The sequence below is a fragment of the Microplitis mediator genome, chromosome 3 (genome assembly GCF_029852145.1).
Source record: "Microplitis mediator isolate UGA2020A chromosome 3, iyMicMedi2.1, whole genome shotgun sequence".
Taxonomy (NCBI): domain Eukaryota; kingdom Metazoa; phylum Arthropoda; class Insecta; order Hymenoptera; family Braconidae; genus Microplitis; species Microplitis mediator.
The window spans coordinates 1,238,435-1,262,627 of record NC_079971.1 but is presented as its reverse complement, the minus strand read 5'-3'; the positions used below and the strand labels follow the sequence as shown (position 1 = coordinate 1,262,627).

Sequence of the window (24,193 nt, the reverse complement as noted above, 5' to 3'; positions counted from 1 at the left end):
CCGTGTCACGTTTCCATCGTGACGATTTTATTTATTCACTGAATTATAAACCGTATAAATTTTTTCATGCAAAAAAACAGTAGTAACGTTGTAATGTTGTTTGGAAAGAAGAAATTTAAAACGAGGAAGTTTTAAGTACGGTTATAATAAATATTGTGGTTATTTATTATATTGTTTGATATTTTTTTACTTTTTTTTTTAAATCTTATTTTGATGACTGTGCTAAATTAAAATAAATAAATGCATTATTAAGCGTGCGGAGTTAATTTATATTATTTTATAACCGCGGAATTTAGAGTTGCGTTGCAATTATTTTAACTACAGTTATAAATACCAAATTTGGTTAAAATTTGAATCCACAGTAAATTTCACTTCGAAGGAGTTGAAATTATTATTTATTAATTCCTTTGGAAAATAAACTTCTTAATATTTTGAATCAGTTTTTAAAAATAAAAAAACTGAGTTAATTTTTTTCTGGAGTTTATTTAAATTAACTCCGGAATTTTAATAAAATTATTTTGCATAGTGAAATAATTGCCGAGTATACAATTTTATAAATATTTAACTTCAGTATTAAAATTAATTAAGGGGGATAGCCACTGAAATTTCAAAAGAAAAAAATTTTCTTTTTTTTATTAAATCAAAGTGTATATGTTCAAAAATATGTATGTAAAGTTTTGTATGAAAATTCCGAATATTTTTCGAGTTAAAGTAATTTTTGTGACAGCGCGTCAACTGACCGCTGCATCGACTAAAAACTTTGAACGCATTTTTCTCGAAACTACTTTTTTTGAACTGGTGGCATCTGTAATTTGCATAAACATCAACCGATTCGCAACTTTTTTTTTTGCCGTATTCGTCTATTCAGTCGCTAAAGTTTCACGTAGGGGATTTTGAAAATTTTGATTTTTAAGATTTTTTAGGGCTGTTTGAATCCAAAAAAATGAGAAAAAACAACGAAAAAATTTTTAATATGTCGCCATTTTTTTTCAAATCAAAATTTTCAAAATCCCCTATGTGCAACGATAACCACATTCATACAGATTACAACGCCGTTTGGTTTTTTTGTTTCTGATAATCCGTTTTTGAGTTAGAGATGACACCGTGGTGGGGGAAATTTTTTTGTTGCTCCACAAAAATGCTTATAACTTTGTAACAACATGATATTTTTTAATGAAAATTTAGGAGAATTATCTTCAATATATACTTTAGAAAACAAAAAAAACCCGATCCCCAAATTTCTTTATTATTCCAGTCAAAAAAATTCCCGAAAATCACCTGTTTTTTCGATCCTCAGTGGCTATCCCCCTTAATATTCAAAATTTTAATTTTCAACTAAATGAATTATTTTTAAAAATTTTATGTATACATTGAAAAAATAAAAATTTAATAAACCTAGTAGACTTTAGTGTACAAAAAAAATTTCAAGCCATAACTCAGTAGTCATAAATAATTTTTTTCAAGGTTCAAAAAATTTTTATGTCAGTCATTGTAATGAAAATAATAACCGTGTATCTTGTATATAGTAGTAGAGTGTCCTCGCCCTATCGGGTTCCTTGAAAAATGACAAATCACTGGTACACTGCAACGTCCTTTGCACCTGCTCAGCATAAATATAAAGAAATACAGCAAATAAAAATTTTTCACGGTTTAAATTCTTAGCCAAATCTCGGCAGCTACTTTAAGGATTAGGATTTTACACAGCCTCAAATAAAACGCAAAAAAAAAATTACCATTTTTCATTCCGTAATTCTGGTGACATATTTTCAAAACTTAAACTTTAAATCTTTACGTAAACATTAAATTTAATCACTTAAAAATAAATTACCGGACTCATAAATCTGTTGTCAAATGGCTTCGAAATTTAAAAGTAAATAATAAAAAATTTTATTTTTTAATTATACGTATCTACATATCGGCTTTAAACTAATGGTCATGACAATAGACGTTTGCGTGATGATGATTCCTCATTTAAAATACATCAATAATTACGCGACGTAATCTTTTGTTACCCAGTCGACGTGTAATCAAGTCCTTTGGCGTAATTTTTTTTTTATCTGGCAGTAAATGACTAATAGAAAAAAAAATCTTAGATCTATACAAATATATTTGTACTAATGTATGTACACAGACCTTGTGATTAAGATGCAATTAACGCTTAGTGCAATAACATTAGACAGTTTAATCACTGTTATTATCAATCGGCTCCCACATGACTGTCTGTTTGTTAATACATTAGTATTTACAAATGTAGGACATAAAAAAAAATCATTCACACTTGTATATTTTTTTTTTTTTTAATTATTTTTAAGAATTATATGATGGCATAAATGACGGAATAAATTTCTCTAGATGACATTTCGTCAATTTTTTTATTATTGAATTTATTTGCATAAACTTTCTCTTGAATAAAATAATATTAAATATATATAGATAATTTATACATTAATATTCAAATGCAAATTGAATTGAGGATTTGAAAAGTGCAATAAAGTTCATACTTTATTGATTTATTATTCTATAATAAAGTTTTTATTTTTGATCCAAAATAATTTCCATGAGAATATAAAAAAAATAAATAAATAAAATGAATTTTTTTTAACAAAAGGTCGCAGTTCCCTTCATAGAATAATTTTATAATTACATAAATCATTATAGTACACAAAGATTGTATAATTGACGATACAATTTTCCCATACTATAGTAATTTTGTAATTAATCTCGGTTTTATAATATAATATAAACAATGAATTTATAATGTTTGTATTGTAATTTTAATAGCAAACATGCTATAAATATTTAAATATCTTTTCATCAATAAAATGCGCTTGGTAATTATTAAATAAATTTTTCGTTACATTTTTTTTTGCTATAAAAATCAATGGAATATAAGAGAAATTGACTGTTTTGATTACGCGCGTCAATACACGTGAAAATTGATTTTATTCATTATATATTTTGTTATTTATATATATCCACATGATTTTCCTCTTATATAATACATTTATAAGATGGGTAATTGATATAGAATGGAATTAAAATAAATTTCATCCTGGGCACGTGTCGAGTCGGTTCAAACTATCCGTTAGGGTCAATGCAGTTTCTGCACTTGGAAATGTTTGGACGACTCTCTAATGTTTTTGCGTGAAAGTGCAACAATACAGAAATTACAGATGGTTCTAAATAATTTAACGCTATTTTTTTTTTACTATTTATTTGGAAATGATTATTCACTAAAATTGATACAATTTTGCTTGAAGTATAAAATTTATCTGAAAGTTTGAATTAAATCATGAGTAATCGTCTTCATCTTGATCATGAGGTATTTGATGTAGACAAGTGTATCTGGTGTTGCTGCAATAAAAATAACTCCTTAGTAAATTTCAACACCTGAAGTTTCGTCAAAAAACAAAAAACGAACTACTTACTTGATCATCGATCTAAGGGCGCTTTTAGAACATTCAGACCAAGTGTTATCAAAAAAACCCCCCGGTAATATATTAGCACAATCTTCACCCTTCCCCTCATAAATTCCAAGTCTACAAAAAATATAGTTACCCCTAAATAAAATTATCAAATACAACTATTTATTGCACAGAATTCTTACGTGAAAATAACAGTTCTGGCAGCTTCCAAACTCCAATACATATCGTTCTTCACAAATCCTCCTGATGAATCATAATTGGGATTATTTTTAATATAACAAGTGAACTTACTATGCGTCATGTGAGTATTATGGGCAAAATCGACAGGGTCCCACTTTCTACCGAATTTCCGGCTTCATTATGTAAAACAAAAAATTATAACTTTTGGGATAAAGCGCCATACTCCGGGGAAAAAAATTATTAGTATACTTACTGCGTCATGAATATAAATAAATCATATTCGAAACTTTCAAACAGACCGGCATTATCATTTAACCACTTAGCCATAGAATTTGGATAATAAGGAATACGATATACAGCGATAAAAAGGTCACAGAAATTACGATCGCGACGACGACGACAACTATGAGGTAAACGAGGATCCGTCGGCTGAACGAATATCGTTGTGTTCCAAGTATCTGATTTCTACAATGAATAATAATGACCATAAATTTATAAACGATAATGATAAAAAAAAAAAACCTTAATTTACTGTCGGTATGACGACTCCAGCAATAGCCAATTTTATTTTGGGATTGCTGTCAAGTTGTTCCAAATATTCATCTGCTTCATTCCATTTCGTCAATACTTCATTAAGAATATCTTTCTCTGCTCGGTTTTCAACTAGATTTTCCCAATCAAGGATTACTAATACCTTCGGAATAAATGTGCCTGGAAAAAAAAGTTAATTAGTTTATTTTATGTTATTTTATTTACGAAATTACTTACCATTGGATTTGTTCTCCGGAATACGATAGTAGTTATAAGAAGGGGATGCCTCAAATTTCTAATAAAATTAGATATTATTAGAATTTAATGATAATAATTATTCATTTAAACTTACGTTTACATAGCGATTAACTCTTAGATAATCATCATGTGGATATTCTAAATAGTAAACTGGAGTATCGGGTCCAATTATGACGCCTTCAGTTGACGACGAACGTTTATCAATCTATATATTTTTAAATTACGATTTTATCAAATAATCAATTGATTAAAACAGTTAATTTATTTTTAAAATTTTTACCGAGTGAGAATCGACGAATAAAATGCTGGAGAATATTACCAGTGATATTATTAATTCAATAATTAAATTATCTGCCGGATGAAAAATATATAGATCATTTATTATTTATAAGGTTGCTATTAATTTTTTGATATTTCTAATAATTTTACTTACTCATTTTGATGTCCGGGATTATTAACTTGGATTTGTTAAAACTTTAATGACAAATTGAATTCTGCGTTGTTGTCATAAGCTTAAATACTTAATGAAGACAAAGAAATAAAATGGGAAAAAACCCCGATAGATTAAACCAATTTAATGATATCGATTTAATATTTTTTTAGATAAAAAAGCGTTTAGTACTAGCAACAAAGACAATCAGATATTCCATTATTAAATAAATTTTTCGTTACAATTTTTTTGCTATAAAAAATCAATGGATTATAAGAGAAATTGACTGTTTTGATTACGCGCGCCAATACACGTGAAAAGTGATTTTATTCATTATATATTTTGTTATTTATATATATCCAAATGATTTTATTGTTATATAAAACATTTAGAAGATGGGTAATTGGTATAGAATAGAATTAAAATGAATTTCATCCTGGGCACGTGTCGAGTCGGTTCGAGCTATCAGTTAGGGTCAACGCAGTTTCTGCACTTAGGAATGTTTGGACGACTCTCTAATGTTTTTGCGTGAAAGTGCAACAATACAGAAATTACAGATGGTTTTAAATAATTTAACGCTATTTTTTTTTATTTTACTATTTATTTGGAAATGATTATTCACTAAAATTTGTACAACTTTGCTTGAAGTATAAAATTTATCTGAAAGTTTGAATTAAATCATGAGTAGTCGTCTTCTTCTTGATCATGAGGTATTTGATGTAGACAAGTGTATCTGGTGTTGCTGCAATAAAAATAGCTCTTAAGTAAATTTCAACACCTGAAGCTTCGTCAAAAAACAAAAAACGAACTACTTACTTGATCATCGATCTAAGGGCGCTTTTAGAACATTCAGACCAAGTGTCATCAAAATAACCCCCCGGTAATATATTAGCACAATCTTTACCCTTCCCCTCATAAATTCCAAGTCTAAAAAAAATATAGTTACCCCTAAATAAAATTATCAAATACAATTATTTATTACACAGCCCCATACAGGAGCTGCCAGAGTTGAACAACGGGCCCCTACTTGGCCCAGCACTGGGGAACCTAGCTTTGGCACACCTATATTGGCCCAGGCTTGGGCCAGGACTGGGTAACCTAGCCTTGGCCGTCTAATGGCAAGCCAGACTTGGGCCAAGACTGGGTAACCTAGCCTTGGCCGTTACAATGATTACCCGGGCTTGGGCCAAGACTGGGTAACCTAGCCTTGGCTATCCAATGGCAAGCCAGGCTTGGGCCAGGACTGGGTAACCTAGCCTTGGCCGTCTAATGGCAAGCCAGACTTGGGCCAAGACTGGGAAACCTAGCCTTGGCCGTTACAATGATTACCCGGGCTTGGGCCAAGACTGGGTAACCTAGCCTTGGCTATCCAATGGCAAGCCAGGCTTGGGCCAAGACTGGGTAACCTAGCCTTGGCCGTTCAATGGCAACCCAGACTTGGGCCAAGGTAGGATTACCCAAGTTTGGATATACCTATGGTTTATATAAGTAGATCATATAAATGTACCAGTTCAACGTTAGTAGGTTCGTCCAGTAGCTACCGTTTGAACCCAGTAATCAGAAGGACGGCAGTTCGCGCCCAGAGTCCAGCAGAATTTCCACCGAGTTTTTTTCACATCATTTACCTCCCTTAGATCATTAAAACGTTAATGATCATGAATTCTACGAGGTTAATAATAATAAATTTTTTTTAATTAAATTTATTCGTTTCCTGGAAGCCTGGGCCAGGTCTGGCAACCAAGCATGGGCCAGGTCTGGTAACCAAGCATGGGCCAGGTCTGGCAACCAGGCTTGGCCCGAGATTATCATTCCAGGCTTCTACCAAGGCTGGGCCAAGACTGGTTTACAAGCCTGGCCCAAGGTTCTACAAAGTTGGGCCAAGTCTGGGCCAAGCCTGGGCCCGTGGTACTTTCCTCTCTGGGGAATTCTTACGTGAAAATAACAGTTCTGGCAGCTTCCAAACTCCACTCCCCATCGTTCTTCACAAATCCTCCTGATGTATCATAATTGGGATTATTTTTACCATCACAAGTGAACTTACTATGCGTCATGTGAGTATTATAGGCAGAATAGTTAGGGTCCCACTTTCTACTGAATTTCCGGCTTCATTATGTAAAACAAAAAATTATAACTTTTGGGATAAAGCGCCATACTCCGGGGAAAAAAATTATTATTATACTTACCGCGTCATGAATATAAATAAATCATATTCGAAACTTTCAAACAGACCGGCATTATCATTTAACCACTTAGCCATAGAATTTGGATGATAAGGAATACGATATACAACGATAAAAAGGTCACAGAAAGTACGATCGCGAATAGGACGACGACGACGACGACTATGAGGTAAACAAGGATCATTCTGCTGATTGAATATCATTTTGTTCCAAGTATCTGATTTCTACAATAAATAATAATGACCATAAATTTATAAACGATAATGATAAAAAAAAAAAACCTTAATTTACTGTCGGTATGACGACTCCAGCAATAGCCAATTTTATTTTGGGATTGCTGTCAAGTTGTTCCAAATATTTATCTGCTTTATTCCATTTCGTCAATACTTCATTAAGAATATCTTTCTCTGCTCGGTTTTCAACTAGATATTCCCAATCAAGGATTACTAATACCTTCGGAATAAATGTGCCTGGAAAAAAAAAGTTAATTAGTTTATTTTATGTTGTTTTATTTACGAAATTACTTACCGTTGGATTTGTTCTCCGGAATACGATAGTAGTTATAAGAAGGGGATGCCTCAAATTTCTAATAAAATTAGATATTATTAGAATTTAATGATAATAATTATTCATTTAAACTTACGTTTACATAGCGATTAACTCTTAGATAATCATCATGTGGATATTCTAAATAGTAAACTGGAGTATCGGGTCCAATTATGACGCCTTCAGTTGACGGCGAACGTTTATCAATCTATATATTTTTAAATTACGATTTTATCAAATAATCAATTGATTAAAACAGTTAATTTATTTTTAAAATTTTTACCGAGTGAGAATCGACAAATAAAATGCTCGAAAATGTTACCAGCATTATTATTAATTCAATAATTAAATTATCTGCCGGATGAAAAATATATAGATCATTTATTATTTATAAGGTTACTATTCATATTTTGATATTTCTAATAATTTTACTCACTCATTTTGATGTCCGGGATTATTAACTTGGATTTGTTAAAACTTTAATGACAAATTGAATTCTGCGTTGTTATCATAAGCTTAAATACTTAATGACGACAAAGAAATAAAATGGGGAAAAACCCCGATAGATTAAACTAATTTAATGATATCGATTTAATATTTTTTTAGATAAAAAAGCGTTTAGTACTTGCAACAAAGACAATCAGATATTTCATTATTAAATAAATTTTTCGTTACAATTTTTTTTGCTGTAAAAAATCAATGGAATATAAGAGAAATTTACTGTTTTGATTACGCGCGTCAATACACGTGAAAAGTGATTTTATTCATTATAGGGGAGGGGGTACGGCAGGCAAAACGGGGTACCCCAAAATTTCATAAAAAAAAAAAATTTTTTTTTTCGTCTAATTACTATAAATCTGATATATTTACGCATTTTTAGCCCTACGCATGACACCTGGGGCAAAATGGACCAGCCGAAAATTCTGAAAAAACGATTCTTTCATATTTTTATCGTCGAATTAAAAAAAATTTAATATATTTATCCATTTTTCGGCTGATTTTCTATAGCTGGGGCAAATTTGGCCACTAAAAATATTCGAAGATAATATTTTATTTTTTTATTGATAAAATTTTTTAAATGATACAAAATAATCTGTAATCTAAAATATCAAAAAACATTTTTTTTGAGTTCAAAATAATGACAAATAAGAAATATAGAAATGTTTTTTTTTATTAAATAACAATAAGTAATTAAGTTAATCGAGGGGAAACGATTTATTACACGTAAAAAAATTTTCTTGAGTATTATAAAACCAAAAATAGTTGTCAAGAGAAAGAAATACATTCTTGATGATAAAAACAATTTAAAAAAAAAAATTATCATTTTTTGGACGTGGGCCTTTCTGCCCCACAAAAAAATTTTTTTTTGCCTTCTTACCCACCAATGATGTGAAATGTCATTTTTTTATGTATATTACATATAAAAGATTTAATTTAATAAAATTTGATCAACTTTCAGAAATTTTTTTTTTTCAACATTTTTAAAGGGTACCCGTTTTTGCCCGCCAAAAATAGCAATTTTATTTTTTAACGGCAGCTAAAAATTTTGTCTATTTAACTTGAATATCATTAAAAACAAAAAGATTTAGCGTATTTTAGTCCTCGAAAACTCAGTATTTCCTTAAGTACCCCTTTTTGCCCCTCTCCTCCCCTATATTTTTTTATTTATATATATCCAAATGATTTTCCTCTTATATCATAAATTTATAAGATGGGTAATTGATATAGAATGGAATTAAAATAAATTTCATCCTGGGCACGTGTCAAGTCAGTTCAAACTATCCGTTGGGGTCAATGCAGTTTCTGCACTTGGAGATGTTCGGACGACTCTCTAATGTTTTTACGTGAAAGTGCAACAATACAGAAATTACAAATGGTTATAAATAATTTAACACTATTTTTTTTTTACTATTTATTTGGAAATGATTATTCATTGAAATTTATACAATTTTTTTTTAAGTTAAAAATTTTATTTGAAGTTTTAATTAAATTATGAGTAATCGTCTTCATATCGACCATAAGGTATTTGATGCAAACAAGTGTAGCTGGCGTTGCTGCAATAAAAATATCTCTCAAGTAAATTTCAACACATAAAATTTCATTGAAAAACTAAAAACGAACTACTTACTTGACCATTGGTCTAAAGATGCTTTTACAATATTCGATCAAAGTACCATTTTTCCATGACCGCTTCCAATGGGAAGCCAACTTGTTATCACAATTCTTATCCCTATTTCCATAATCTCCAATTCTACAAAAAATATAATTACCCCGAAATATAATTATCAAATACATAAATTATTTACTGCACACAGAATTCTTACATGACAGCGACAGTATTGGCAGCAACATAACTAAAATGTTCATTTTTATTCACGAATCCTCCTGATAAAAGATAAGAGTTGCCATCCTTAGTATTACAATCAAACCTGACATGCGTGATGAAAGTATTATAGACATAACTATAGTCCCAGAAGTCATCGAATTTTCGGCTTCATTATGTAAAATAAGAAATTATAACATTTGGGACAAAGCGCCATCCTTCGGGGACTAAAATTATTAGTATACTTACTGCGTCATTAATATAAAAAAATCGTAATCGAAACTTTCGAAATGATCGGTATTATTTCTGAAAAATTCGGCCATAAAAGTTGGATAATAAGGAAGACGGAGGTATAAGACTACCCGAACCCTACTATTTCCTTCCCAAGACTGCCCACCAGGGAATCTCATTTGCTGATTAAATATTTTTGTGTCCCAAATATCTGGTCTCTACGACAAATAATTACGACCATAATTTTATAAACGATAATGCTAAAGAACAAAAGTTTATAAATTTACTGTTGGTATGACGACTCCAGCGATAGCCAACTTTATTTTGGGATAATCAAGTTGTTCAAAATATGCATCTACTTTATTCCATTCCGTCAATACTTCATTAAGAATATCTTGCTCTCGGGTGCTGTTTCCATCATACCATTCAAGGACTATTAATACCTTCGGAAAAAATGTATCTGGAAGAATAAAAAAATTAATTATTTTATTTTATTTTATTTACGAAATTACTGACCGTTGAATTCGTTTTCCGGATTACGATAGTAGTTGTAAGAAGGAGATGCTTCAAATTTCTAAAAAAATAAGATATTATTAGACTTTAATGATGATAATTATTAATTAAAACTTACATTCACATCGCGAATAACTCTTAGATAATTATCATTTGGATATGTTAAATAGTAAACTGGAGTATCTGGTCCAACTATGACGCCTTTAGTTGACAGTGAGCGTTTATCAATCTATACATTTTTAAATTACCATTTTATTAAATAATCAATTGATAAAAATAGTAAAGTCATTATAAAAATTTTTACCGAGTGAGAATCGACGAATAAAATGCTGGAGAATATTACCAGCGATATTATTAATTTGTTAATTAAATTATCTGCCAAATGAAAAATATACCGATCATTTATTATTTATAGGGTTGCTATTAATTTTTGAATGTTCTTAACAATTTTACTCACTCATTTTTATGTCCAGGATTATTCACTTTGATTTGTTAAAACTCTAATGAAAAATTAAACACTTTGTTGTAGTCAGTCGCTTAAATACAAAATTTCGACAAATAATTAAAGTGGGGAAATAAGTCGATAGTTTAAATTAATTAAATGATATCGACTTAATATTTTTTTCGATAAAAAAGCTTTTAGTATTTGAAACAAAGACAATTAAATGTTTCATTACGAGATAAAACTACTAATACGTTTTATTCTGATAAGCTATTAGGCAAAGTATATCAAAATTTTTACCGAGTGAGAATCGACGATTGAAATGCTGGAGAATATTACCAGCGTTATTATTAATTTAATAATTAAATCATCTGCCGGACAAAAAATTTATAAATCATTTATTATTTATAAGGTTACTTTTTAAATATTTCTCATGATTTTACTCACTCATTTTAATCTTCGGGATTAATAACTTTTGGGATCTTATAACTTTAATGACAAATTAAATACTGCGGTGTTGTCATATGCTCAAATACTTAATAAAGACAAAGAAATAAAGTTAAAAAATACGTCGATAGTTTAAATTAATTTTATGATATCGATTTAATATGTTTTTTTAGATAAAAAAGACAATTAAATATTACGTCACGAGATAAAACTATTAATTCAGTTTATTCCGAAAAACTATTTGTTAAAGTATATATTTTTTTTTTAAATATTTTTTTGTGAAAAAAAAAAAAATTTCCAAAATTAAATATAAGTAACAAATATTTAAAATTTTCTTTTTGTTTATTGTAGAAAAATAGAGAGGCAGTGTCTGCTCCAAATATTTAAATATTTTATTATCATTTAAGGATACTTAGTAATTTTTAAATTAATTTTTAGTTAAAATTTTTTTTTGCTATCGAAATTCAATGGAACAAAGAAGAAATTTACTGTTGTGATTACATACGATAATTCACATAAAAATGCGATATATACGAAAAATGAATACTTTAAATACGTGTCGAATCGGTCTCAATTATCAGTAAGGGTCAATACAGTTTGTACACTTGAAGAAGTTTCAACTACTCTCTAGTGTTACCATACGTAAAAATGCAAGAACGCAGAAAGTACAGGTTGTTATAAATAATTTAACACTATTTTTTTTTTTACTATTTATTTGGAAATGATTATTCATTGAAATTTATACAATTTTTTTTAAAGTTAAAAATTTTATTTGAAGTTTTAATTAAATTATGAGTAATCGTCTTCATATCGACCATAAGGTATTTGATCCAAACAAGTGTATCTGGCATTGCTGCAATAAAAATATCTCTCAAGTAAATTTCAACACATAAAATTTCATTGAAAAACAAAAAACGAACTACTTACTTGACCATTGGTCTAAAGATGCTTTTAGAACATTCGATCAAAGTAACATTTTTCCGATACCACTCCCAATCGGTAATCCTAGTTTCACCACAATTCTTATCCCCATTTTCATAATCTCCAATTCTACAAAAAATATAATTACCCCGAAATAAAATTATCAAATACATACATACATTATTTACTACACACAGAATTCTTACATGGCAGCGACAGTATTGGCAGCAACATAACTAAAATGTTCATCTTTCTTCACGAATTTTCCTGATAAACGATAAGAGTTGCCATTCTTAGTATCACAATCAAACATGACATGCGTGATGTAAGTATAATGGAAATTATCAAATGTCCACAACGTATCTAATTTTCGGCTTCATTGTGTTAAATAAGAAATTATAACATTTGGGACAAAGCGCCATACTTCGGGGACTAAAATTATTAGTATACTTACTGCGTCATTAATATAAAAAAATCGTAATCGAAACTTTCGAACTGATCAGTATTATTTCTGAAAAATTCGGCCATAAAAGTTGGATAATTAGGAATACGGTAGCAGTACTGATGCATAGTACTTCGAAACTTAGGCTTATAAGGGTATATCATTTGCTGATTAAATATCGTTGTGTCCCAAAAATCTGATCTCTACAACAAATAATTACAACCATAATTTTATAAACGATAATGATAAAAAACAAAAGTTTATAAATTTACTGTTGGTATGACGACTCCAGCGATAGCCAACTTTATTTTGGGATAATCAAGTTGTTCAAAATATGTATCTACTTTATTCCATTCCGTCAATACTTCATTAAGAATATCTTGCTCTCGGGTGCTGTTTCCATCATACCATTCAAGGACTATTAATACCTTCGGAAAAAATGTATCTGGAACACGGAAAAAAATTAATCGTGAATGCAACATGATGCAGTCTTGGTAAATAAACATGATGAAATCATGTTGCATTCACATGATTTGTCATGTTTCGGCTACATGATAATCATGTTGCGGTAACATGAGAAGATCATGTTGCATTTACATGATTTGTCATGTTTCGGCTACATGAAAATCATGTTGCTGCCACATATTGTCATGTAGCCGAAACATGACAAATCATGTTGCTGCCACATGATTATCTCATGTTACCGCAACACGATTATCATGTGAATGCAACATGACTATCATGTAGCCGAAACATGACAAATCATGTGAATGCAACATGATTTCATCATGTTTATTTACCAAGACTGCATCATGTTGCATTCACGATTAATTTTTTTCCGTGAAGAATAAAAAAATTAATTATTTTATTTTATTTACGAAATTACTGACTGTTGAATTCGTTTTCCGGATTACGATAGTAGTTGTAAGAAGGAGATGCTTCAAATTTCTAAAAAAATAAGATATTATTAGACTTTAATGATGATAATTATTAATTAAAACTTACATTCACATCGCGAATAACTCTTAGATATTTATCATGTGGATATTCTAAATAGTAAACTGGAGTATCTGGTCCAATTATGACGCCTTTAGTTGACAGTGAGCGTTTATCAATCTATGCATTTTTAAATTACCATTTTATTAAATAATCAATTGATAAAAATAGTAAAGTCATTATAAAAATTTTTACCGAGTGAGAATCGACGAATAAAATGCTGGAGAATATTACCAGCGATATTATTAATTTGTTAATTAAATTATCTGCCGGATGAAAAATATATAGATCATTTATTATTTATAAGGTTGCTATTAATTTTTGAATGTTATTAATAATTTTACTCACTCATTTTGATGTCCGGGATTAATATCTTTTGGGATCTTGTAACTTTAATGACAAATTGAATTCTACGTCGTTGTCATAAGCTTGAATACTTAATAAAGACAAAGAAATAAAATGGAAAAAAACCTCGATAGATTAAACTAATTAAATGATATCGACTTAATATTTTTATAGATAAAAAAACTTTTAGTATTTAAAAAAATTATATATATTTCATCATGAGTTAAAACCATTTATTGAGTTAACTGCAATAACTTATTAGTTGAATTATATAATTTTTTTTTTGCAAAAATGCAAAAAAAAAAAATTTTCAAGATTTTAGGATCAAATATGAGTTAAAAATTTTTTTAATTTTCTCCTTGTTCACATCAATTGTAGAATAATAGAGAAATGGTATATATATATTAGACTGATTCAAAAAAATCAAGTAATTTTTTTTTTCTTCATTATATCGAAAATATTGTTGGAAATGACGAAAAAAAAAATACTGTGAAAGTTTGAGCTCTTAATATTAATATTAACAGCTGCCGCATCGCAATTTTCTATTTCCTGTTTAAATAACATGGGAAAATTTATTTTTTAAGTTTTGGAATTTTGTAACTCACGGTGGGATTAATACTTTAGAATGTTCAAGACTTATTCTTATGAGAAATTTGACGCTCTACAAAAAAGGTCTCTTATAATTTTTCGATATTTTTATTTCTTCAAAAGTTATTCGAAGTTAAAGTTAAATTGACGATAAATTTTTACATTTTTTAAATTTTTTGACGCAACCATCAATTTTATCGGAAAACTTTAGGGGACATTTTTTGTAGAGCATTTTATTCCCTATAACTTATCTCAGAGAAAATTTTCGATATATCTCACAAGTCGTAAGTTATTTGCAATTAACTGAAAATTGATTATAATTAATTTTGAGCAACAAAATTTAGATTATTTAAGAAAATTTTCAGTTGATTGCAAGTGATTTTATTCATTATATATTTTGTTATTTATATATATCCAAATGATTTTCTTCTTATATAATACATTTATAAGATGGGTAATTGATATAGAATGGAATTAAAATAAATTTCATCCTGGGCACGTGTCGAGTCAGTTCAAACTATCCGTTAGGGTCAATGCAGTTTCTGTACTTGGAGATGTTTGGACGACTCTCTAATGTTTTTGCGTGAAAGTGCAACAATACAGAAATTACAGATGGTTCTAAATAATTTAACGCTATTTTTTTTTATTTTACTATTTATTTGGAAATGATTATTCACTAAAATTTATACAACTTTGCTTGAAGTACAAAATTTATCTGAAAGTTTGAATTAAATCATGAGTAATCGTCTTCATCTTCATCATGAGGTATTTGATGTAGACAAGTGTATCTGGTGTTACTGCAATAAAAATAGCTCTCAAGTAAATTTCAACACCTAAAACTTAGTCAAAAAACAAAAAATGAACTACTTACTTGATCATCGATCTAAAGGCGCTTTTAGAACATTCAGGCCAAGTAAAGATATACATTTCCAAAAGTCCCGGATTGGAGATCATCTCCCAAACACAATCCTTATCACTCATTTTATAAATTCCAAGCCTACAAAAAACAAAATTACCCCTAAATAAAATTGCCAAATATATAAATTAGTTACTGTACAGAATTCTTACATGACAGCAACAGTTCTGGCAGCATCAAAACTAAAACTCTTAGTATAAGACCTACTTTTCCACACGACTCTTCCCAATGAACGGGAATTGGGACTATTTTTGGTATCACAACTAAACCGATTGTCCGTCATGTGAGTATCATAGGTTAAATACCACGCTCTATCCCATTCCCGGCTTCATTATGTAAAATAGGAAATAATAACTATTGGGACACAGTGTCATATTCCGGGGACAAAAATAATTATTATACTTACTTCGTCTTGAATATAAAAAAATCATATTCGAACCTTTCAAACCGATCGGCATTGTCATTTAACCACTTTTCCATAAAATTTGGACAATAAGGTAAAAGATATGAAATGGTCCAAATAATTTCATATAAATGACGATCGGGAGAAAGATCACCAGACTGACTAATTTTCGTTGTGTTCCAAGTATCTGATTTCTACAATAAATAATTATGACCATAAATTTATAAACGATAATCATAAAAAAAAAATTATAAATTTACTGTCGGTATGACGACTCCAGCAATAGCCAATTTTATTTTGGGATTGTCAAGTTGTTCAAAATATTTATCTACTCTATTCCAATCCGCCAATACTTCATTAAGAATATCTTGCTCTGTTCGGTTTTCAACTAGATCATCCCAATCAAGGATTACTAATACCTTCGGAATAAATGTGCCTGGAAAAAAAAATTTAATTAGTTTATTTTATGTTATTTTATTTACAGAATTACTTACCGTTGGATTTATTCTCCGGATTACGATAGTAGTTATAAGAAGGGGATGCTTCAAATTTCTAATAAAGTTAGATATTATTAGAATTTAATGATAATAATTATTCATTTAAACTTACGTTTACATAGCGATTAACTTTTAAATAATTATCACGTGGATATTCTAAATAGTAAACTGGAGTATCGGGTCCAATTATGACGCCTTCAGTTGACGGCGAACGTTTATCAATCTATATATTTTCAAATTACCATTTTATTAAATAGTCAATTGATAAAAATAATAAATTTATTTTTAAAATTTTTACCGAGTGAGAATCGACGAATAAAATGCTGGAGAATATTACCAGTGATATTATTAATTTAATAATTAAATTATCTGCCGGATGAAAAATAGATCATTTATTATTTATAAGGTTGCTATTAATTTTTTGATATTTCTAATAATTTTACTCACTCATTTTGATGACCGGGATTATTAACTTGGATTTGTTAAAACTTTAATGACAAATTGAATTCTGCGTTGTTGTCATAAGCTTAAGTGCTCGATAGCGACGAAAAATTGAGGTAAGAAAATATGTCGATAATTAAAATTAGATTAACGATATCGATTTAATATTTTTTTAGATAAAAAAGCTTTTAGCATTCGAAACAAAGACAATTAAATATTTCATCACGAGATAAAACTATTAATAAAGTTAACTCCAATAACTTATTAGTTGAAGTAGGGGAGGGTGGGGCAGAGCGGCCCCCCTAAACCAATTATTACTTTTTGTGGCTTTTAACCATAAGATCACTTTACTTTTGTCCTATTTCGAGCAAATTTATGGACATTTTGCCAAAATTCCGAAAAAAAAATTTCTTTTGTGGGGCAGAGCGGCCCCCCTCCAAAAAATGATAAAAAATTTTTTTTTTCGTTTTTTTTTTTTTTAAATTGTTTTTATCATTAAGAATGTATTTCTTTCTCTTGACAACTATTTTTGGTTTTATATTACTCGAAAAAAATTTTTTAAGGTGTAATAAATCGTTCACTCTCGATTACCTTAATTACTAATTGTTATTTAATAAAAAAAAAAACAATTCTATAGTTTTACTTTATTTCAAAAATTTATCAACTAAAAAAAAAATTTTCTTTTTATAAATTTTTAGTGACCAAATTTGCCTCTTACATGGAGAAACGGCCGAAAAATATGAAAAAATAATTTTTTCGGAAGTTTCGGCTGGTCCATTTTGCCCCAGGTGTTATGCGTAGGGCTAGAAATGTGGAATTATAATCATTTTTTTTTAATTTGACGATAAAAATATGAAAAAACCACTTTTTCAAAATTTTGGGCTTGTTCATTTTGCCCCAAATGTCATGCGTAGGGGTAAAAATGCGCAAAAATATCGGATTTATAGTAATTAGTCAGAAAAAAAAATTTTTTTTTGATCAAAATTTCAGGGGGCCGCTCTGCCCCACCCTCCCCTATATAATTTTTTTTGGTAAAAAAAAAAATCTAAAAGATTTTAGGATCAAATATGAGTTAAAATTTTTTTAAATTTTCTCCTTGTTCACATCAACAGTAGAATAATAGAGAGATGGTATAAATATATATAAATTTATTTTCTTTTCCCGATTAATAAATTATGCTTTCTATCCCACGCGAGGAGGACATACGGGACCCCGTTCTTACAGAATGTTTTTGCACAGTACAATCGCATCCGCGTTACTTGAACGTGACTATAACAACACTATATAATAATAACAATAACAATAATAAACATAATAATATTATCTACACACTAGAAATACACTAGTTACCTTTATACTTTTCTCCGACACCTCGTTTACTTTTGTACTGTCTAAATTCCGTGAGAACTGTCTTAATCACGTACGTTTATCTCATCCAATAATTCTTTTAGAAATTTTATTACAGTATTGCCTATCAATTTCAAATATCACCTGCTGCTCAGTATTGTTAATTTAACTCCGAAACCCATTAAAAGTTAACTCTTCTCTTACATAAAACATACATTTTTTTAAATACTCACACTTTTTAAAAACGGAGTCAATGCGGAGTTAATTTATTGACCCCCAAGATAAATTTACTTCCTTTAAATTTAAAAATCCAGAGTTTCAGAGACATGATAAATAACTCCGATTGACTCCGGATATTTATTTCAAATAATCTGATATATTTGAATCTAACAGGTCACTCGACTTATGTAAAATTATTCACTAACCCGGAGTTAGATTCAAATATTTAACTCCGTGGAGTTAAATTTAAAAAAAACGTTTTATAATTTTTTACCGCGCAAAATTATAAAAATTTTTTTTTGAGGTCAGAGGTCATTGAATTGAAGTAGAGTGAAATTGACTCCATTTTGCAGTTACATTGACACCAATTATCCGTAAGGTTAATGCAGTTTCGGGATTCCATAAAAATAGTCAAGACTCTCATATTTCAAGGTGAAAGTTCATCAACACAGAGTTCAAATCATTGAATACATTTTACCTAGATATATTTATTCATACATATATACATCAAAAAAATTTCCAATTTTGATCTTTAACCAAAAATTCCACAGACCTGTATTATGTCGATGGTCACAGAAACATAGACTCCATCTAATACTTAATCGTGATTATGAATAAAAATTACTGAGATGCGGGATAAGTTATAAAATATTGACGGGTATACTTATTATGAAATTAATATGAGACATAAATTGTGCATTTCCCGTTGCTGAAAAATATTCAAATAAAATATTGATAAGGACAGAAATAGAACTCCTGAGTATTCAGTTCATATATATACATATATTAGATATAATAACGTCGTTTTGTCATATAAAATGTACGTTCTTGGGTATGTTAAAATGTATATATGTGTAGTCCTTGATTATATTTACGTAACGTATAAAGACAAGTGTATTTGAAAAACCGGTTGCGTGAGTTATGCTGAGAAATCGGTTGTTCACTGTTGCTTAAATGAGGACAAGATATGTTTTCGATCATAAATACCTATATACATACATATATATACATACACATATAATAGATTTATCTATTTTTAGCAATTGTATTATTTTTTACTTCAACCGAAATCACAAATTTTAAAAATTGATACTTCAATTATCAAAATTCAACAGAAAAATTCGAAAAATTTTTAAATTGAACAATTAGTTGATAATTTTTTTGAATATCGAGACCCAATTGAATCACGAGTGGGTTTTGAAATTTCATTGCACGTAAATATTTTATGAAATTTCAGCTCGAATTAAATAAATAAAAAATTTCATTAATTTTATATTCACTTTTATTAATATTTATAATAATAATAATTTCATTACTTAAATGCTCTGATAATCTTCTCATCGAATAAATATTCACTAGCTTCTAAACATGAAATTTAGCTCTTGCTGTCTAAAAAATAAATAATAACAATATTCTAATTTTTAAACAAAAAACCTAAAAAATATTTCCCGCGAAATTTAAAAATTTGAATGTCATCTTCCTAAACTGAATTCAAAAAATTTTTTTGACCTGATGGCGATTTAAAAAATAATTTCTTTCAAATCCAGATCAACTTGAACCTAATTTCGTTGCTAGATACCCATTAAAAATTTGAATGTCATCTTCCTAAACTGAATTTAAAAAATTTTTTTGGCCTATCGGCGACTTAAAAAATAATTTCTTTAAAATCCAGATCAACTTGAACCTAATTTCGTTTCTAGTTACCCATTAAATAACCGGCGTCACTTCCTACATGCGATAAATATTAATACCAACAGTCTACTAAAGGTCTAGCTGGCAAAGCTGCCATTAAATAAAACTTAAAAAACAATTAAATTAGATAAGTTTTTATCCAGAGATAGTACATTTAAAAAATGATAATCTAGATGAATGTACAACAGGTAGTTTTAAAATGCCAGTGCAGTCAGTAAGTAGGGACAGGTTTAAAGAGAAAGGGCTTCAGGTAAAATTCAGGTGGGGGAGTAAAGTAACAAGCAACTAATACTCTAGCAATCCAGTACTATACTACAGTATATAGCACAGGAGTAAGGAGTAAGTGTAAGCCATCGCAAGGAGGATAAGTGAGAATAAGGATAAGGATATTTTAGCTCGAGGGTATTTTCTGCTGGCTGGTGTAGAGTTCACGGCATTCACTACTCAGTTCTGGCTGTACTGGATCTACTCTGGGCTCTGGACTTTGCCATCCTTCCTCACTATACTTACGCTCCTACTTGGTACTGGTACTTACACTGGATACCAACTTATTTTCCAGTTACCTCAGTCGCAATTCTGCCGACACGGACGCAGTACCGAGCATCTTAAACCGGTCTATGAAAGTTACAATTTTACTCCCATTGCTGTCAAGTTTTTTTTAAATTTACAACTTTATTGTTAGTATTGATGTTAAATAATTATTACTGGTATTGGTTAACAATAATGTGAAGGTTTAAATATTTTTACTCATGCTACGGTTGTTGTAAAGTTTTGAATTTGTGGTTTTAAATTTAAAATGAGTGGACAGAGTGTTGATGTTGTTTGGGAACCACCTCAGTTGAGTTCATTGGACTGTTGGGATTATTCTATTGAGTTAGCATGCCTTCAAGGTCCTGAAGGTAAATTTTGAAAAAAAAAAAAAAAAAAAAAAAAAAAAAAAAAAAAAAAATTTACTCCAAAATAAAAAAAAATTTCTGAGCGGCTTTTTGAAATTTTTTTAGAGTCGAGTAAAGTATAAGCTTGTAAATTTTTTTTATTTCAAATATATGTAATATATTTTTGAATATTCATGAGACTCATAACTTAATAATTAAAAAAAAAAAATAATAAGCTTTAATTATTATGTTTATGTAATTTATGATTTTCATATTTTTTTACCTTGTGAAATATTAAATTGCTGTGTATTGTCGTGTATGATTAGATATTACATAAATAATTATTAAAATATATGACATTTTTTTTTATTTCATTCGATTTAAAAAAAAAAATTTATAATTATTTTATAAAATAATGAAATAAATAAAATTACATAATGAATTTAATTCCCGGAATAACTTTAAAGAAAATGAAATAAATATGAGGAATGCAGTTTTATATTTTTTATTCCACCGGAATTTTTTAAATTTAATTTTGCAGATCTTCAACTGGCAGCAGAGCTGGGCAAAACACTTCTGGAACGCAACAAGGAACTGGAAACAAACCTGAAGGCTCATCAGACGACGATTGACGAGCAGGCTCAAGAAATCGAGGTGATTAACCGCATTTACTTTTTTTTATTTATTATCGTCACTACCCGCGGCGAACTTTTATTTTTCATTAAAATAAATATACTAATAAATAAATTAGCGCGTGCAATATATAAGGCGATGAATCAACGTGGGAAGTTAACGAGGCGACTTTCAGTTTTGTTCGATCACTTTTCATTTTTTTTATTGAGCCATCAATTAAAACCGCCTACACGTTTATGGAGTTTTTAAAAATGGATTTTTCGTTGGAACGATCGAATCTGTGAATTACGAGTATACAGAGCGTAACTTTCATTCAGGAAATTAAATTAATTACAGTGTTGTACACAATTGAGTGATGCCATCTAATCATGTGGTACCACTTCCGCGACTCACATCATCATTACATTCTTAAAGCATTTTTATTTTTTATTTAATTGCACGCCTTAAATCAAACCCATTTAAAGTATGATCTATTTTTATTCCGATACGCCGATCTGTAATTAATGCTGCCGTATATAATTTATTTGCTTTATTTCTTCTTCATCAGCCGAGGATCTGTATAGAAAATAACTGTATTCAAATTTTTTAAAACTTTCCCGCTCGTTAATTAATTAATTTATGAGTAGAAAATTTTACACTTTGAATATCGGGAGTAAATTTAAATTAAATGAATTCTATTTAAATTTGAATTTACTCGGAGTAAAAATATCACTCCGCTTATAGAGTAAATTTGAATTTTTTTCAGTAAATAAATTCGCTTTCGGAGTGAATTTCACTGGGGGAAATTAAATAAAAAGAAAAATTATCTGCTTCGCATTCACTTCGTATTTAATCCGCGTTCACTTCAAAAATTTTTTACTGAGTACTTAATAATTCTTACATAATTACAGAACTATAAATAAATATTTAGGTAATTTATTTTTTTAATTTAAATGTTCAGATTACGGCAACTGAATAAAATTTTTAATTTTAAAATGATTTTTTAGTTTTGACTCCCACTCTTGGCGTTCAATCCTAAATTTTCTCCCACTTTTCCTCACGCAGAATTAAAAAAAAAAACTAGTATATTTAAATATTTAATTCAAAAAAAAATCTCGTACATTTTTATCTTCGTATGTGAAAAATTGAAAGTACGCTGATTAAACAACTGAATTCAACCGAATTAAAAATTTTAATTCTGTTATATTCTGTCGAATTCTGCAAAACAGAATTCAACTGAATTGAAAATTTGAATTCGAATTGAACAGAATAAAAGCGATTTAAAAATTTCAAATTCGTTTTAATTCAGTTCAATTTGGATTCAGAACCAGATATTGGAGAATTATTTTCGAATTAATCAGAATTAAACCGAATAGAATTATTTAAATTCGGACAAATTTTGGTTTTCCTGCCGAATTAGACAGAATTCATTTTTAAGTGAGGTACCGAATTAACAGAATTTATCTGAATTAAATAGAATTAAAATTTTAATTCTGCGGAATTCTGAAAAACAGAATTCAACTGAATTGAAAATTTGAATTTGAATTAAACAGAATAAAACCGATATAAAAATTTCAAATTCGTTTTAATTCAGTTTAATTCGGATTCAGAACCAGAAATTGGATAATTATTTTCGAATTAATCAGAATTAAACCGAATAGAGTTATTTAAATTCGGACAAATTTTGGTTTTCCTGCCGAATTAGACAGAATTCATTTTTAAGTGAGGTACCGAATTAACAGAATTTATCTGAATTCAATAGAATTAAAATTTTAATTCTGTTATATTCTGTCGAATTCTGCAAAACAGAATTCAACTGAATTGAAAATTTGAATTTGAATTAAACAGAATGAAACCGATATAAAAATTTCAAATTCGTTTTAATTCAGTTTAATTCGGATTCAGAACCAGAAATTGGAGAATTATTTTCGAATTAATCAGAATTAAACCGAATAGAATTATTTAAATAGAATTCATTTTTAAGTTAGCTACCGAATTATCAGAATTTATCTGAATTAAATAGAATTAAAAATTTAATTCTGTTTAATTCGATCGAACTCAGTTGTTTAATCAGGGTACGCAATTAATCGACTTAATTTTTTTTTAATTTTCTTCAGGACACTGGTCTATAGATCCATAAAAAAATAATTATTAAAATATTTAATTTACAGTATTTAAAAAAACAAAACGCAGCATTAAGAGAAGTAACAGACTCAAGATTAAAAGTTTACGAACAATTAGAAGTTAGTATTCAAGATTTAGAACGTGCCAATCATAGACTTGTGGTCGATAATACGGCCAATAAAAAACTTGTCAAAAGGTATTTTCAATAATTACTACAATTAATTAATTAACTATTAAATTTTACGGTTAATTAAATGAATAATTTATTT

The 24,193-nt window shown here is 28.9% G+C and overlaps 2 protein-coding genes and 1 long non-coding RNA gene across 5 annotated transcripts in view; 1 reads left to right on the top strand and 2 right to left on the bottom strand.

Annotated features, from left to right (window-relative positions):
- The window catches only part of LOC130665672 (cerebellar degeneration-related protein 2), a 41,032-nt gene that overhangs the window by 12,687 nt on the left and 4,152 nt on the right, over window positions 1–24,193 (top strand). For 2 of the 3 annotated variants that reach the window (XM_057466157.1, XM_057466156.1), the window contains exons 2-3: window positions 21,730–21,842; window positions 23,972–24,120. In XM_057466157.1, the coding sequence (XP_057322140.1) occupies window positions 21,730–21,842; window positions 23,972–24,120 (262 nt within the window). Of the gene's footprint in view, window positions 1–20,865; window positions 21,213–21,729; window positions 21,843–23,971; window positions 24,121–24,193 lie in introns of those variants that run through there. The other variant, XM_057466155.1, reaches the window with a different exon arrangement.
- On the bottom strand, window positions 12,221–14,316 carry LOC130665678 (uncharacterized). The gene is made up of 9 exons (XM_057466169.1): window positions 14,214–14,316; window positions 14,061–14,131; window positions 13,875–13,985; window positions 13,760–13,817; window positions 13,142–13,314; window positions 12,882–13,072; window positions 12,634–12,801; window positions 12,434–12,556; window positions 12,221–12,359 (listed from the first exon to the last, which is right to left on the bottom strand). The coding sequence occupies exons 1-9, from the start codon at window positions 14,215–14,217 to the stop codon at window positions 12,296–12,298; spliced, it is 963 nt and encodes a 320-aa protein (XP_057322152.1). The 5' UTR covers window positions 14,218–14,316; the 3' UTR covers window positions 12,221–12,295.
- LOC130665680 (uncharacterized) lies at window positions 15,494–16,795 on the bottom strand. Its single transcript, XR_008989569.1, has 5 exons — window positions 16,378–16,795; window positions 16,121–16,311; window positions 15,922–16,040; window positions 15,670–15,795; window positions 15,494–15,595 (listed from the first exon to the last, which is right to left on the bottom strand). It is a non-coding gene; the product is annotated as an uncharacterized LOC130665680 (long non-coding RNA).